This window comes from Bufo gargarizans, chromosome 5 (assembly GCF_014858855.1).
Source record: "Bufo gargarizans isolate SCDJY-AF-19 chromosome 5, ASM1485885v1, whole genome shotgun sequence".
Classification (NCBI taxonomy): Eukaryota; Metazoa; Chordata; class Amphibia; order Anura; family Bufonidae; genus Bufo; species Bufo gargarizans.
The window spans coordinates 12,826,165-12,842,521 of record NC_058084.1 but is presented as its reverse complement, the minus strand read 5'-3'; the positions used below and the strand labels follow the sequence as shown (position 1 = coordinate 12,842,521).

General features: G+C 41.5%; 1 protein-coding gene across 1 annotated transcript in view; it reads left to right on the top strand.

Annotated features, from left to right (window-relative positions):
- COL22A1 (collagen type XXII alpha 1 chain) overlaps positions 1-16,357 on the top strand; it is a 305,779-nt gene that overhangs the window by 224,687 nt on the left and 64,735 nt on the right. Inside the window, exons 40-43 of the mRNA XM_044294919.1 lie at positions 6,172-6,249; positions 7,678-7,713; positions 13,420-13,473; positions 15,432-15,476. Of these exons, the coding sequence (XP_044150854.1) occupies positions 6,172-6,249; positions 7,678-7,713; positions 13,420-13,473; positions 15,432-15,476 (213 nt within the window). The remainder of the gene's footprint in view (positions 1-6,171; positions 6,250-7,677; positions 7,714-13,419; positions 13,474-15,431; positions 15,477-16,357) is intronic.

Sequence of the window (16,357 nt, the reverse complement as noted above, 5' to 3'; positions counted from 1 at the left end):
GTCATTGACTGGAGCCGTGCAAGTGACCATGGCCATGCACTGACAGGTGTAAACAGAGCTGGAACCGGAAGATGGAGGCAGCGGGGGCAGTGCAGAGGACCAGAGCGGAGTAGAGCAGTTAATTATGAATTTTCGATTTCAGGGGCCGTGCTGCAGGAACTTGTTAAAAATCATTTTTTACCAGAAAAGTGGCGACATTTCCTTCCATCCTGCCTCCTATTTATAAATCGGCGGTTTCCTTCACTGCAGAGGACGGAGCTCACTGGTTACTACCATCTCCTGCCAATCCCGTTATAGGCGCCCTGCAGTAACCAGTAAGCACATTACCTTGCTAGTGGGGAAGGCGCCTATTGGATAACGCTTGAATGACCAGGCCCGAAAAGGCCTTAAGGACCAAACACTTTTTTGTGATTTAGCGCGCGTGGTCGTTCAAATGGTTGCAACTATCTTATTTGTTGGACTACCAAAATAATTTTTTAACAATTTTTATTTGGGGGAAATTGTACAAAACGTTTTTAAAAAGTATATTTTTTTCAAACTATAGCTCCTTATTCTTTAAATATGCAAACTGACACCAAAATAAATTATTATAATTAGTTCTCTATTTTGTGTAGGCCATTTTGCTATATAATATATATAATATGAAAAGTTTCACGTGAATGGAGTGGGTGGGTGGGTGTTTTTTCTTTTATGTATCTTTTTTTTTTTACTTAAAGGGAGTCCGTCACCTCCATATGGCCATATACAGTGCTTACATGGCTCTGTAGCACACCTACAGTCATGTGAAAAAATTAGGACACCCTTTGAAAGCATGTGGTTTTTTGTAACATTTTTAATAAAAGGTTATTTCATCTCCGTTTCAACAATACAGAGAGATTAAAGTAATCCGACTAAACAAAGAAAACTGAAGAAAAGTCTTTTCAAGATCTTCTGTAAATGTCATTCTACAAAAATGCCTATTCTAACTGAGGAAAAAGATAGGACACCCTTGCCCCTAATAGCGAGTGTTACCTCCTTTGGCTGAAATAACTGCAGTGAGACGGTTCTTGTAGCCATCTACCAGTCTTCGACATCGGTCTGAGGAAATTTTACCCCACTCCTCAATGCAGAACTTTTTCAGCTGTGAGATGTTTGAGGGGTTTCTTGCACGTACAGCCCTTTTCAAGTCACCCCACAGCATCTCAATGGGATTCAAATCTGGACTTTGACTTGGCCATTCCAGGACTCTCCATTTCTTCTTTTTCAGCCAATCTTTGGTTGATTTACTAGTATGTTTTGGGCCATTGTCATGTTGCATGGTCCAGTTCCGCTTCAGCTTTAATTTTCTAACTGATGGTCTCACATGTTCTTCAAGCACCTTCTGATACACAGTAGAATTCATCGTGGATTCTATGATGGTGAGCTGACCAGGTCCTGCTGCAGCAAAGCAGCCCCAAACCATGACACTTCCACCTCCATGCTTCACAGTTGGTATGAGGTTCTTTTCTTGGAATGCTGTGTTTGGTTTACGCCAAACATGTCCTCTGCTGTTGTGTCCAAATAATTCAATTTTGGACTCATCTGTCCAAAGAACATTATTCCAGAAGTCCTGGTCTTTGTCAACTTTATCTTTGGCAAATGTCAGTCTGGCCTCGATGTTTCTCTTGGAAAGCAAAGGTTTCCTCCTTGCACACCTCCCATGCAAGTTAAACTTGTACAGTCTCTTTCTGATTGTAGAGGCATGTACTTCTACATCAACAGTAGCCAGAGCCTGCTGTAGTTCTCGAGATGACACTTTAGGGTTTTTGGAGACCTCTTTTAGCATCTTGCGGTCTGCTCTTGGGGTGAACTTGCTGGGGCGACCAGTCCTGGGCATGTTGGCAGTTGTTTTGAAAGCCCTCCACTTGTAGACTATCTTCCGGACAGTGGAATGGCTGATTTCAAAATCTTTTGAGATCTTTTTAAATCCCTTCCCAGACTCATAGGCTGCTACAATCTTTTTTCTGAAGTCCTCTGACAGCTCTTTTGCTCTCACCATGGTGCTCACTCTCACTTCAACAGTCAGGAGCACACCAAACTAAATGTCTGAGGTTTAAATAGGGCAAGCCTCATTCAACATGCAGAGTAACGATCTACTAATTATGTGCACCTGGTGTGATATACCTGTGTGAGATCTGAGCCAATTTAAGAGGGAATACATGTGAGGGTGTCCTATCTTTTTCCTCAGTTAGAATAGGCATTTTTGTAGAATGACATTTACAGAAGATCTTGAAAAGACTTTTCTTCAGTTTTCCTTGTTTAGTTGGATTACTTTAATCTCTCTGTATTGTTGAAACGGAGATGAAATAACCTTTTATTAAAAATGTTACAAAAAACCACATGCTTTCAAAGGGTGTCCTAATTTTTTCACATGACTGTATACAGGATTGTAACGGTACCTTTGTTCTTTTCTTTAGACTTGCACCAGCAGTAAAAACAAAGTTTAATTCATATGCAAATGAGCACTCGCAAGTGCCCAGGGGCGGCGTTCAGTGTGTAGGTGCCCAGGCTGCTCTGCCTTCTTTTCACTTTACTCCTCCCCAGCCTCTGCCTTTGCCCGCCCTCCAAGTCCAGACCTATCGATGAGGCAAGAGACTTGGAGGGCGGGCAAAGACAGAGACTGGGGAGGAGTAAAGTGAAAAGAAGGCAGAGCAGCCTGGGCACCTACACAGTGAAGGCCGCCCCCTGGGCACTTGTGAGTGCTCATTTGCATATGAATTTAACTTTTTCCTGCTTGTGCAAGTCTAAAGAAAAGAACAAAGGTACCGTTACAATCCTGTATAGGTGTGCTACAGAGCCATGTAAGCACTGTATATGGCCATATGGAGGTGACAGACTCCCTTTAATATATTTCTGCTGCATAATATGTCCCTCAAGAGGTCATAAAAAGACTTTGGGGCACACTGTCACTTTTTAAAATTTTGCACTTTTTCATAAAAAGACTGTGGTGGGACAGTGAACACTCTTTTATTAAGCACTTTTTCATTTTATTTAATTTTTTAATTTATTTAGTTTTCACATTTTTTAGAATAATTTTTAACTTTTTTATATATTTTTTACCACATAATTTGTCCCCAAGAGGTCACTGAAAGAACTTTGGGAGACAATAAGTGACTTTTTTTTGTACTATTACCACTGTAACTGGAGCATCCAAAGGAGCCCCAGTTACAGGAAAACCAGCCTGCTGCGGAGACTTTGTACCAGGGCAGCGCTCCTCTGTTCCCGAGACACCCAGCGATCACGTGATCGCTGGGTCTACACTGCAGAGCGCTCATAGAGGAGAAGGCAGAAGTGCTAATAAAGCACTTCTGTCTTCTCCTCGGCTTCCCCGCTCTCACTAATAGCCGGGGACCCTTTCTGATCCTGCTACAGTAGAGGAGCAAAACCTGTGATCCATCTGCTGTGCGGCGCTCTGTGCAGAAACACAGCTAATTGCAGGATCAGCTGTGTTTCTGCCAAGCAGGGTGGGGGCCGCAAACCATGGCTCTGGGGGCCGCATGCGGCCCGCGGGCCGCAGGTTGTGCACCCCTGCTCTAAAGGGTAAACAACTTTTAGCAAATGAGGCAGTGGAAAAATGGCCCAAGGATCATTGAAAAGGGTTTAGGCAGAAACCTTTCTGTCCTGTGTGGGGGGCTTGGTTTGATCCTTGCTGTGGGGCCCTTACTTCTCTATGTATGCCACTGCCTCCATGGATCACATATCGGTGGTCCATAAGATCTGTGTTGTAAAGAGAATATGGGGCTTGAAGAAAAGGTGGTAGAAAATGAGAAGAAGAAAAGGTGGTAGAAAATGTTGAGTTTGTCTGGATGATCCTAATTGAGCATTTCCCCTAAAAAGTAAATAAATAAAAATAGGGTTAGGGAAGTAGGAAGAAAAACCGCTCAGAATCGAACAGTGTGAGACCAGGTAAAGACCCCTCAGATGAACTACGGTACATCTTAATGAATCTCCAATTAGGTTGACTTAGAGAGAAAATAGAAGACATCCCAAATTGACCAAGGTCGATTCGAAATTAATATGCCCTATGTGCCCCTAGATGAACCTGGAGATTCACACGATAGACTCCCGTGTAGGCTTCACGACTCAGAAGCAAGAAGATCCTTGGGGGTGGGGCTAATTTTTCTGGAACCCTGATTGGCACTTTAGGAATCCAAAAGTGTATCTTGGTCCCTATGCAAAATCTGTAACAAGACCCCCACTTACCATCTGATATTTATGATACTGCTGTTTTTTGGAGTGACAAAGAGGACTCTGAGTGCCTTCAAGAGCCTGGGCATAAGTGCCACATCTATACCCCCTTAAGCTACGTCCCTGCAGGAGCCAATTTAGTAAAGGCTGTTGTTCTCAGTACCTGAACAACAGGATTTTTTGTTTACAAATGAATTTATTTATATAAAACCTGTCCTGGTGAGATGATGCAGAAGATGTTATGTTCTCACAGCTCACTGATTATAACAGTATTATGTACCATGTACAGCATATAAATACCAATATTATAGGTACTTCAATTCTAGATTGCTTTTTGACATTCTGGCTATATCTACGTTTATTGATGACTTATTGTTTCATGGACCATATCCAAGGAAGTTTCGCTGCCTTCTAATCTGAGACCTGCCAGACTTTCTTCAGCTGCTGGAAACATTGCTCTTGCATTATGCTGAGTGAGACAAAATGCGGATAAATGAGTCACAAAAGAGAACTAGAAATCTAATTAAAGTTTTACTTAGGGTTGTTTTGAAGCCAAATTTTTTTTAATTTTCAGAAAATATAATTTTGTTAAGAAATTCAGACACTTGTGGGAGAGAGACATCTGCCATGTTGTTAGAAAATACATTTAAGATGCACTTAAGTATAGATAGGGCGGCCTACTACAAATTAAAATGTGAAATTTGACTACAAAGTGGTCAATGGGTCTAGTTTCTTAAGGCTGGACTCTTTTAAGGAGAACTTTTTAGCAGGGCCAACCCTTCTGAAAGTGTTGATTCTGCTGGTTAAACTAAACCTAAAATTTGTTTTACTGTTGTAGAGATATCTTAGTTTTAAGTAATATTCTAAGTAGAGCTTTAGTGCACCAAGGGGCTTTAGCCTCTTGGTGCACTGTAGTTCTCGCACTTCCCATACATAGCCTCGCACCCTTCCCTAGACAGGGTCAGGCATCTTCTTTGTGCTCTTGCCTCTCCCTGTAATCCTGCGCATGCACTGTAGATTCTGTAATTGATACATGCGCGGTACATCTCCTTCAGGTTTCCCAACAGCTGAGAGGATGAAGCAAGAGCACAATGAAAATTCAAAAAGAAGCCAATGAGACTCAAAAATGTATAAAAGTATCTTACATTTTTGAGTCCCATTGGCCTCTTTTTGGATGTGTGCGTGGTGACGTTCCATGGGCTTTTTTGATATTAATTAATGGGATGGTGAGGTTTTTGTAGGTTATATAAGAGTACAATGAAGATGCCTGACCCTGTCAAGGGGTTCAACTCATGAATGGAAGTAGCCCTAGAATTTTCCTCTTGGATGATCGTAAAAAAATATATTCATTGGTAATTAACGGCATTACCCAACAACGGGCATTCAACACCTATCTTCAGGAGAGCATTAGCTGTCTGATCGCTGGTGTATGCCATCACTGGTACCCCCACCATCACTAGAACGGATGTCAAATGGAGGGGTGAAGAGGAGCTTGAATGAAATGGTAGTTGAGCATACGTCCTTCAGTGTCCTGTGTCCTTCATAAAATAACCCCTTAATGCTCATTAATACTAGGGGGCCTTATTCCAAAGCATTCATGTATTTATGAGTGCTGCATTAGAAGCTTGGGATGGGTGTCCCATACTGAGTGTAGTGGAGCTCGGCTGTCTAATGAAAGTTGGGCTCCTTCTCCAAGGACGATAATATATTGGCTGCAGTTCATAAAAGTGAGGGCAATCCCTTCTGCCATTCGTTGTGCTCTCACTTTTCCTGAAACAACTGGATTAGGCCTCATGCAACCCACCCTGTCATGGGTTGTGTGACTACTTTCTTCCACTATTGTTAGCTAATGGAGGAAAACCTTTGTAGATGGGTATAAAGCTAACCAACAGTAAGATAGGCACTCTAACTCCTTGAGCACCAGCTATAGGCTCTGTCCACTTATTGCTTGCTTGAACTTTACAGGGAGACCGAGGATCTCCAGGCCTGCCTGGACAACCAGGATCCCGTGGTCCACCAGGTATAGGAATTGATGGCAATCCGGTAAGTACACTTTCCAAAATGACGTTAGTCTAACTTTATTTTCTTGCTGGTCCTGTTTGTCACAGAGATTTTTTGTACCAGATGTCAATATAGAAATTTTACTAATATGTAATATAAAAAAGTCCAGTACCATGAAGATCTCAGGAGGTACTGGTTTGTACCTTGTTCTGTACAGATGAGGAGCAATAACTCTCCCCTGTAGCTGTCTACAGATTAATGTCTCTGGTTTTGTTATTATGTCCTTTTTATTTATTATGTCCTTTATAGAGCCCCGATGTATTCCATAGCGCTTTACATACATTATCATCACTTGATGTGATCTTGTGGGGGCTCACAATCTAAATTCCCTATCAATATGTCTTTAGAGTTTGGGAGGAAACAAGGAGAACAGACAAACTCCTTGCAGATGTTGCCCCAGATGTTGTCTAGTCGTTTGTAAGACTGAAAAAAGACATATGTCCATCCAGTTCAGCCTGTTATCATGCAAGTTGATGCAGAAGAAGTCCAAAAAAAATCATGTGATGTAGAAGCCAATTTTCCTAATTTTAGCGGAAAAAAATTCCTTCCCGACTCCAATCAGGCTTCAGAATAACTCCCTGTATCAACGACCCCTCTCTAGTAGCTATAACCTGTAATATTCTTACACTCCAGAAATACATCCAGGCCCCTCCTGAACTCATTTAGTGAATTCACAATCATCATCGGGTCCAAATAAACTCTACCCGAATTGCACTATCCCTCATTCTCTCCCAAACCTTATCATTAGATTCAGAAATTTTTGAATAATTTGGGTCAAATTCAGAACCGATACACTCATCTCTAATCCCTAGTCATGTTCCAAGACTCTTGCTCCAAGGCTCATACCTAAATTTTGGCCCTACTTGAAGGAGAGCTAATTTCTTTAAAAAAAAAAAATCTCTTTTATAGTCCGATGGGCTTGTTAGTAGTAACATGCACATGACCTAATTCCTGTAGAAGATTATAGACTGCTTTGCAAGGTTGAGTACACAGTGCTCTCGATTTGTTTCTAAACACCTTTAACAGTAGAAGAAGGATTTTGTTTCTTGATCTTTCTTGGAGAAGTAATGTGATGTAATGCCATATGGTGCTTCGCCTTCACAGTTGAGATTAAGTGTCTAAGCTGATTTCCATATTGAAAAAATTTTGGTAAAATTCTCTTCATAAAAGATTTAATATGACAGGTTAAGCTCTATGTACTAGATTACTGGAGATAGGTCAATGAACAAAAAATGTATTATGATTTTCAGATTTTGAGTCTTGAATGAAGTCCCCTCCCTAATATAAGGCAATGGGCCACTATTGTAGCTCTTCAAGGTTTTTGCCTTATGGGTCAACACTGTAATGCTGATGGATTTTTGTTTTCTTTTATCCTTTCTATATTACTGTGTACCTTTTTTTTTTGCACAGGGCTCCCCAGGACCTTCTGGAGAAAAAGGAGAGCAGGTATTTTCTAATTTGATTTCTTTCTTGGAGTTGACAAGCATGTAGATAAAGACGGTGCAGAGTAAGAAGTTACAGACGTGGACAAAATTGTTGGTACCCTTTGGTCAATGAAAGAAAAAGTCACAATGGTCACAGAAATAACTTTAATCTGACAAAAGTAATAATAAATTAAAATTCTATAAATGTTAACCAATGAAAGTCAGACATTGTTTTTCAACCATGCTTCAACAGAATTATGTAAAAAAATAAACTCATGAAACAGGCATGGACAAAAATGATGGTACCCCTAACTTAATATTTTGTTGCGCAACCTTTTGAGGCAATCACTGCAATCAAACGCTTCCTGTAACTGTCAATGAGACATCTGCACCTCTCAGCAGGTATTTTGGCCCACTCCTCATGAGCAAACTGCTCCAGTTGTGTCCGGTTTGAAGGGTGCCTTTTCCAGACTGCATGTTTCAGCTCCTTCCAAAGATGCTCAATAGGATTGAGGTCAGGGCTCATAGAAGGCCACTTTAGAATAGTCCAATTTTTTCCTCTTAGCCATTCTTGGGTGTTTTTAGCGGTGTGTTTTGGGTCATTGTCCTGTTGCAAGACCCATGACCTGCGACTGAGACCAAGCTTTCTGACACTGGCTAGTACATTTCTCTCTAGAATTCCTTGATAGTCTTGAGATTTCATTGTACCCTGCACAGATTCAAGACACCCTGTGCCAGACGCAGCAAAGCAGCCCCAGAACATAACAGAGCCTCCTCCATGTTTCACAGTAGGGACAGTGTTCTTTTCTTGATATGCTTCATTTTTTCGTCTGTGAACATACAGCTGATGTGCCTTGGCAAAAACTTCGATTTTTGTCTCATCTGTCCACAGGACATTCTCCCAGAAGCTTTGTGGCTTGTCAACATGTAGTTTGGCATATTCCAGTCTTGCTTTTTTATGATTCGTTTTCAACAATGGTGTCCTCCTTGGTCGTCTCCCATGTAGTCCACTTTGGCTCAAACAACGACGGATGGTGCGATCTGACACTGATGTTCCTTGAGCATGAAGTTCACCTTGAATCTCTTTAGAAGTCTTTCTAGGCTCTTTTGTTACCATTCGGATTATCCGTCTCTTAGATTTGTCATCAATTTTCCTCCTGCGGCCACGTCCAGGGAGGTTGGCTACAGTCCCATGGATCTTAAACTTATGAATAATATGTGCAACTGTACTCACAGGAACATCTAGTTGCTTGGAGATGGTCTTATAGCCTTTACCTTTAACATGCTTGTCTATAATTTTCTTTCTGATCTCTTGAGACAGCTCTTTCCTTTGCTTCCTCTGGTCCATGTCGAGTGTGGTACACACCATATCACCAAACAACACAGTGATTACCTGGAGCCATATATATAGGCCCAATGGCTGATTACAAGGTTGTAGACACCTGTGATGCTAATTAGTGGACACACCTTGAATTAACATGTCCCTTTGGTCACATTATGTTCTGTGTTTTCTAGGGGTACCATCATTTTTGTCCATGCCTGTTTCATGAGTTTATTTTTTTACATAATTCTGTTGAAGCATGGTTGAAAAACAATGTCTGACTTTCATTGGTTAACATTTATAGAATTTTAATTTATTATTACTTTTGTCAGATTAAAGTTATTTCTGTGACCATTGTGACTTTTTCTTTCATTGACCAAAGGGTACCAACAATTTTGTCCACGTCTGTATAATTTTGCATTGGGTCCTGGATTCTTCATGTTCCGTCTCTGGGAGTTGATATAACTCTCAGTGATTGAATCCTGGTCGCTGGCACAGCCTTTCTCTCTTGGCAACATGTGATAGGATAATTTTAGGTCATATTCTGTTTTGGACTAAACATATATCCCTATGTTTTACTTACTTAAAGGGGTTCTCTGGGCTGCAGATACTGATGACCTGTCCTCAGGATAAGTCATCAATATCAGATTCGTGGGAATCCAAAATACAGCACCCCACCGATCAGCTATTTTGCAATGCTGTGGTGCCCAGACACCAACAGAGTATGAAGCTGAAGCGGAAGGCTCTGCACACTGTGTAGCGTCCAGTAGGCACTCGTGTACTGAAGCTCAGCTCCCATTCACTTGAATAGGAGCTGAGCATCAGTACTCCGGCATGGCCACTTTGAGGTCTACGGAGCCGTCTGCCTCCACAGTTTCAGTTTCCTGTGTCGCGGCTGCCCATATCAGCTGATTGCTGGGGGTGCGGATATTGGACCCCCACTCATCTGGTTTTGATGACCAATCATCCAAAAGGTTATGTGTTTCTGTAGCCTGGAGAGCCCCCTCAAATTTACTTTAATTTCTCATATCCTGCTATGAACAAATAGTAAACTAGAATATTTTTTAACCATAGCCTGAAGAAAACCTTACATCAAATTCCAAGATTTTAATATTAATGCATACTTACCAACATTTCAGTTGGTAAAATCCGGGCATACAAGGCCCACCCCCAGGAATACCCCAAACATGATGGGACAACACGAGTTTGTCTCCAAAAATCAGGGACAGTCCTGGGAAAATTCGGCAGAGTTGGCAACTATGTTAATGGCCCATCCTCAGATATGAGATCCATGTGGGCAGTATCAGATTGGGGTTCCTTGGGCCCCCCAGAGAAATTAATTTTGTGGGTCCACCATCAGTCTATACAGAACATGTGCACGTCCACTCCCTAATTTCATTGCATGACAAATAGACATTAGCAGTAAGTGATTGGCCCACCAGAGGATCTTCTGGTACTCTGGTGGGTTAGTCCAACACTACATGTGGGTCTGACACTCTGCACCCCGACAATCGGCTGTTCTGCAGTATCCGTTCCAGAGCCAAAACTACACAGCTCCGTCCATTGTGCAGTGGACAGAGCTGGTTACTACTGCTCCGCTCCCATTGAACTGAATAGTAACCCGATCTATCCACTACACAATGGATGGAGCTGTGTAGTAGCTACTGGAGCAGCTGATCGTTGGGGCGCAGGGTGTCAGATAAAGATGGCTTGTCCTGAGGATAGGCCATCAATAGTAAAATCCTGGAAACCTCTTTAAACTCACAAGAAATGTTACATCCTTGCCCTGCAGTAAATGTAAAATATTACACTGCAACAATTGCCTCCTATGATTATATTTATAATCCGAGTGAGACAAGATTATTTAATGGCTGCACTTGAAGAAAGAGAAAATTGTCATTTTTCTGAGTCTGTCAAATTATGTAAAACCTTTATAAAGAGAAGCGGCTTTCACTTTTATGACCCATACAAGTCTTTTTTTTTTTCTTTTGTCAGAATGTTCATTTTTCTTTTACTTATTTATATGTTAAAATGTTCTAAATCCTAAAAAAGAATATAAGCATAAAATAATGTAAAATAAATCAGCATTAAAAATATTAATAATTGTTATGACCAGCGGGTGAGAACCCGATGCTCCTGAGTGTGAACCCACTGGACTGACCTCCAGGTGACACAATACACCCAGTGGATGCCCGGAGGCAAGTGGCGGATACGTAGTCATGGTACAAAGGCAGAAGTCAAGGCAGGTGGCAGTCAGGAAAAGTCTGTAAATGTAGATCAGGGTCAGGGCAGGCAGCAATCAGGCAAACTCTCCGTAATACGTAATCTGTAGTCTGACAAGACAATGACAAGAACCAACAGAATACCTTAGCTCAAACAGGAAACTAGACCAGCTAGGAACCTAAGTTGCTCAGGTGCCTTCCTGTAGAAGGGCGCTGTTCATGAGTCATGATTCATGAACAGCGCCCTCTATTAGTTGCATAATGTTATGACAAGACTATTCACTGAGATCATATTCGCTATATTGCTCTATATTTAAAAAATGAATATATAGCAATATAGTGAATATTATGTAATAATTATGTAGTAAGTCAGTGATAATATCTGACACTGGAAAAGCTGGGTAATAACTCAGTGTAGATTGCGATTTATTACCCAGCTTTCCCAGTGTCAGATTTTATCACTGAGTTATTACCCAGCATTCCTAGTGTCAGATATCATCCTAGTGTAGATCGCGAATATTCTAATTTTCCATGCAAAAGGCTATACTAATAAGCTTGTTATAAGACTCAGTCTAATATTCTTGTCATAAGACTGTGAAACCAATAGATGACGCTAACTCAATAGCGCCATCTTTTGGTTTTCATAGTCTTATGACAGCTGAAAAACAAGGCAGATTCTGATCATTTGCATGTCTTTCCCATATGCTCATGTTTATGCAAATTAGTTTTTACGTGACAAAACTGTATAGAAAGGTTATTAAATATTATGTTAGGACAATCAGAACACTTTTTGTCACACTAATGATATTGATCTAGGTGCGCAGGTCCACCCAAGCCATCCAACAGATGGAAAATAACTGAGGTTTACTGGTTCTCAGTCAGATGAGAGCTGGTTTGGAATATCTCATAGTGCACAAGGCTGCCATTGTAAGGTATGCTGGCTGTTATCTGTCTCATGAATAGATGGATGGCTTGCACATACCTGGCTTTTGGCATATAGCCTTTGTGTGGTTGTCTATTGTATGTCATACATAATATGAGTCTAAGACGCATCCAGCTATCCTCTTAATGCTGTTGCCAAACCATTTGGATGGGGTTTCCATCAATTTCTAACCTTTTTTTATGAACCAGGCATCCTCTTCTCTTCAAAGTAGGAGGTGCCTGGGGTTCTCACATTGACTTCCATTATACTCAGGTGCTCGGCCGAGCATACGAATATAGCAATGTGTCTGGGCCGAACACCCGAATACTTTGGTGCTCGTTCATCACTAATCACCACCTCAAACGAAGCTGAATAAAAAGTGATCAAAAAGTCAGAAACACTCCAAAATGGTATTAGTAACCACTACACTACAGATCACTCCGCAAAAAAGTAGATTTTTTTCAGTGTTAGAAAACAAGAAACTATATAAATGTGGTATTGTAATCTTACTGACCAGGAGAATGAAAGAAATAGGTCCGTTTTATCACATACGGAACACTGTAAAAATTAAACCCATAAGACTGTGGCTGCATCTTTTTCCAATTCCATCCTATTTGGAATTTTCTTCCAGATTCCCTCTACGTCATATGTAATATTAAATGGAGTTATTACAAAGTACAACTTTTCCTGCAAAACATAAGCCCTCATGTGGCTAGGTGAACGGAAAAATAAAACAGTTATGGCTCTGGGAAGGCTGGGAATAAGTAATGGAAAAACGGAAAATCATCATGTCCTCAAAATGTTAAAAAAAATTGAAAATAACATGGACTATAAAAGTAGGCAGTCAAGAAAAATCTTTTAGGACAAAAGCTACACTGGGGCTTATTATCTAACCACTGATGACATCACCAGTCACCCTATGTCTTGTAGAGCAGTGTTCCTCAGCACTGGTCCTCAGGGCCGACCTGGCGGTCATGTTTTCAGGATTTTCTTAGTATTGAACAGGTGATGCAATTAGTGTCAATACATCAGGACTTACCACAGGTATTCATTCTGTGGGATATTCTCAAATCATGACCGGCATGTGGTCTCCTGAGGACTGGGGTTGAGGATCACTGCAGTAGAAGACCAATATATTGAAATTACAATAAGCTTGTGGCTTAGACACATTTGTAACTTTGTAATAATAGAATCGGGACAAAAATCAAAGGGGTTTGAAAAACAATGCAGTTCCAAAAATTTTTTTTTTTTGCACTTTTACAGGGGGTTAGAGGTCTTGCCGGCCCAGCTGGTCCCCAAGGTCCCCCTGGACAAGATGTAAGTCATGAATAAATACACTGTTCTGTATAAATATGATTTGAAAGTCAATTAACTAATAAAAGGTAATTGTGGAATTTTTGAAAAAGTGAGACTAGGAAATTCCTCAAATTAAAACCGTTCCCCCAGGGGTGATCACTATGGCTCCGGCTGCTGAAAGGTAACTCATGGAAAAGCTAGGAGCACCCATGCAATACTGTTTTACACTACTCCTATTAAGATGCAATGTGATAAATGCTCATGCTATGGAAAAGGGTGCATGACCCCTATAAATTATACTGCCTTCATGAGACACCCTCTTTAAAGGGAACCAGCCACCATGAAATTCGGTGATAAACCAGGCACAGTACCTCAGCTGAATGATACCTTTAAAGGGACACTGACAGGCCCAATTAGCATATTTAGGTATATATATATGTCAGTACAGGTCTTCTAAAGTCTATTAAAATCATCTAAGTAGCCCCCCTGTCCACCTTATCAATACCGAAATAAAAAGTTTTAGAACCTGCTTGTCCGGTCACCAATCTGCCCAAGGGGCGGCGTTTCATGTCAAAATGCGCCCAGCCAGCCACTCCCAACTGCCGTTCTGAAGCCCCGCCCAGCTCATCAATATTCACTTCACTGGGCGGCGGCAACAACTCTCCCGACTCAAGATCCTGCGCATGGCCCATTCAATCCTCTGGGCACGTCCTCCGTCCAATCTTCAGCGCATGCGCCCGGCCGGGGTCACATCGCGCCTGCGTACAGAGCGCTGCAGCCTCTGCTTTATGCGCATGCGCCGGGCACTTGAGTCGGGAGAGTTGTAGCCGCCGCCCAGCGAAGTGAATATTGATGAGCTGGGCGGGGCTTCAGAAAGGGAGCGGCTGGCTGGGCGCATTTTGACATGAAACGCCGCCCCTTGGGCAGATTGGTGACCGGACAAGCAGGTTATAAAACTTTTTATTTCGGTATTGATAAGGTGGACAGGGGGGGCTACTTAGATGATTTTAATAGACTTTAGAAGACCTGTACTGACATATATATACCTAAATGTGCTAATTGGGCCTGTCAGTGTCCCTTTAACTTACCGATCCGTTGCTTCATTCTGGAGAAAATGTACTTTTAACTCCAATGCAAATGAGCAGTTGAGTGCACCGAGGGTGGGCCTGAACTACTCTGTGCACCCTTGCTCCTCTTGCTTCCTCTAGCCCTTCCCTCTTGGTCTTGAGTGACAGTACCAGGTTCCTGCATAGTCATCTTACCTGGTCCTGTCAATCAAGAAGGAAAGGGAGGGTCTGGCAGAGGAAGCAAGAGGAGCAAGGGTGCACAGAGTGGCTTTGGCCTACCCTCGGTGCACTTAGTTGCTCATTTGCATATGGATTCAAAGTCCTGTTTCACTAGAATGAAGCAACGGATCGCTAAGTGTAAGGTGTAATTACATCCAGCAGAGCTAGCCCTACCGACACTATGCCTGGGCGTAGCAGGGAATTTCTCGCTGACAGACTCCGCTTAAAGGAAAGGTCTTCTGTGCACATTATATATAATTATGTCACTTCTCAAAATCAATGAATTTCCTTCCAGACCATAATAAAAAATAAAGGGAAAAAATATATAATTTCCTTACTGAGTTCCCACTTTGAATGCAAAAAAAGAGAGTCGCCTGCAGACCTTTCTTTATGCGGATCGACTTTCAGAATTACCTTGTCGCTGGTCTTTCATCTTAGGCTTTAAAGCAGAAGCTCAGAGCAGAAAACAGACAGAGTTGACTAATTAAGTGGAAAGAAAGCCGAAATACCTCCATAATCATGCCGCTATCCATTTACATATGGAAGTGTTATTTTCATTCAGTCCCTGGTGTGGGGGGGAATCTTTAAACTAATAAGGATATCTCATATTTACATAGTGAAGACGCCATCAATAATGAATTGGCTGTGACGTGAGGGCTGCAGTTACTTCACCGATGTTTCATTGTATTCCAGGGTTTTCCAGGAAATCCGGGAGAGAGAGGACCTCCAGGTGAACCGGTATGTGGATAGACCACTGTAGACATCAAGAGTCCGCCATTATCGCATGTTGTGATGTATTGATGGACCCCCTGTAGAAGACAAATTGGGGCTGGATATTGTAGAATGGAAATGTCTGGTACAATATAGATTTCCTAGATGAAAACTCACTGGACAACACCATCTGTACAGACAGTGAGTCAGCGAGGAATTCTAGAAGATTTCAGCTGTGCAGTATAAATGCAGCTCAAAACTAAAATACAGTGTAGATATTTGGTAAAGATTTACTGGTATATACCCTATTGAAGCTGAAATGAATCCTCCACATACCTAGACCACCAGGGATGCTGACATTAAAGAGGTTGTCCAATTTTTTTTTTTTTTAAAGCAGGTAGTGTGATAAAAAAAGAAATAAAAAAATTATACTCATCTGAAGACCACTTAGGTTAGTTATTGGCTACTGTAGTCCCGTGCTTATGTAGAGCATGATGAGTTCCCAAAGTAGAGGTGCTGGAGCATCAGAGGACTCAAAAGTTACCTTTTTAATATTCCCACACTCCCTGCTTTTAGTTTTTGTTTTGTTTTTGTTTTTACTCCTGGACAACTGTTTTAATCCTTTCACCACTCTAGATCACCAGGAAAGCTTAAATGAATCCCTCCACTAACCTAGACCACCAGGGAAGATAAAATAAATACTTTACTACCCTATAACCAGGAAAGCTTAAATGAATCCCTCCACTAACCTAGACCACCAGGGAAGATAAAATAAATACTTTACTACCCTATAACCAGGAAAGCTTAAATGAATCCCTCCACTAACCTAGACCACCAGGGAAGATACAATTAAATACTTCACTGCCCTGTACCCGCAGGGAATCTGAAATTAATCTCTTCATTAAGCT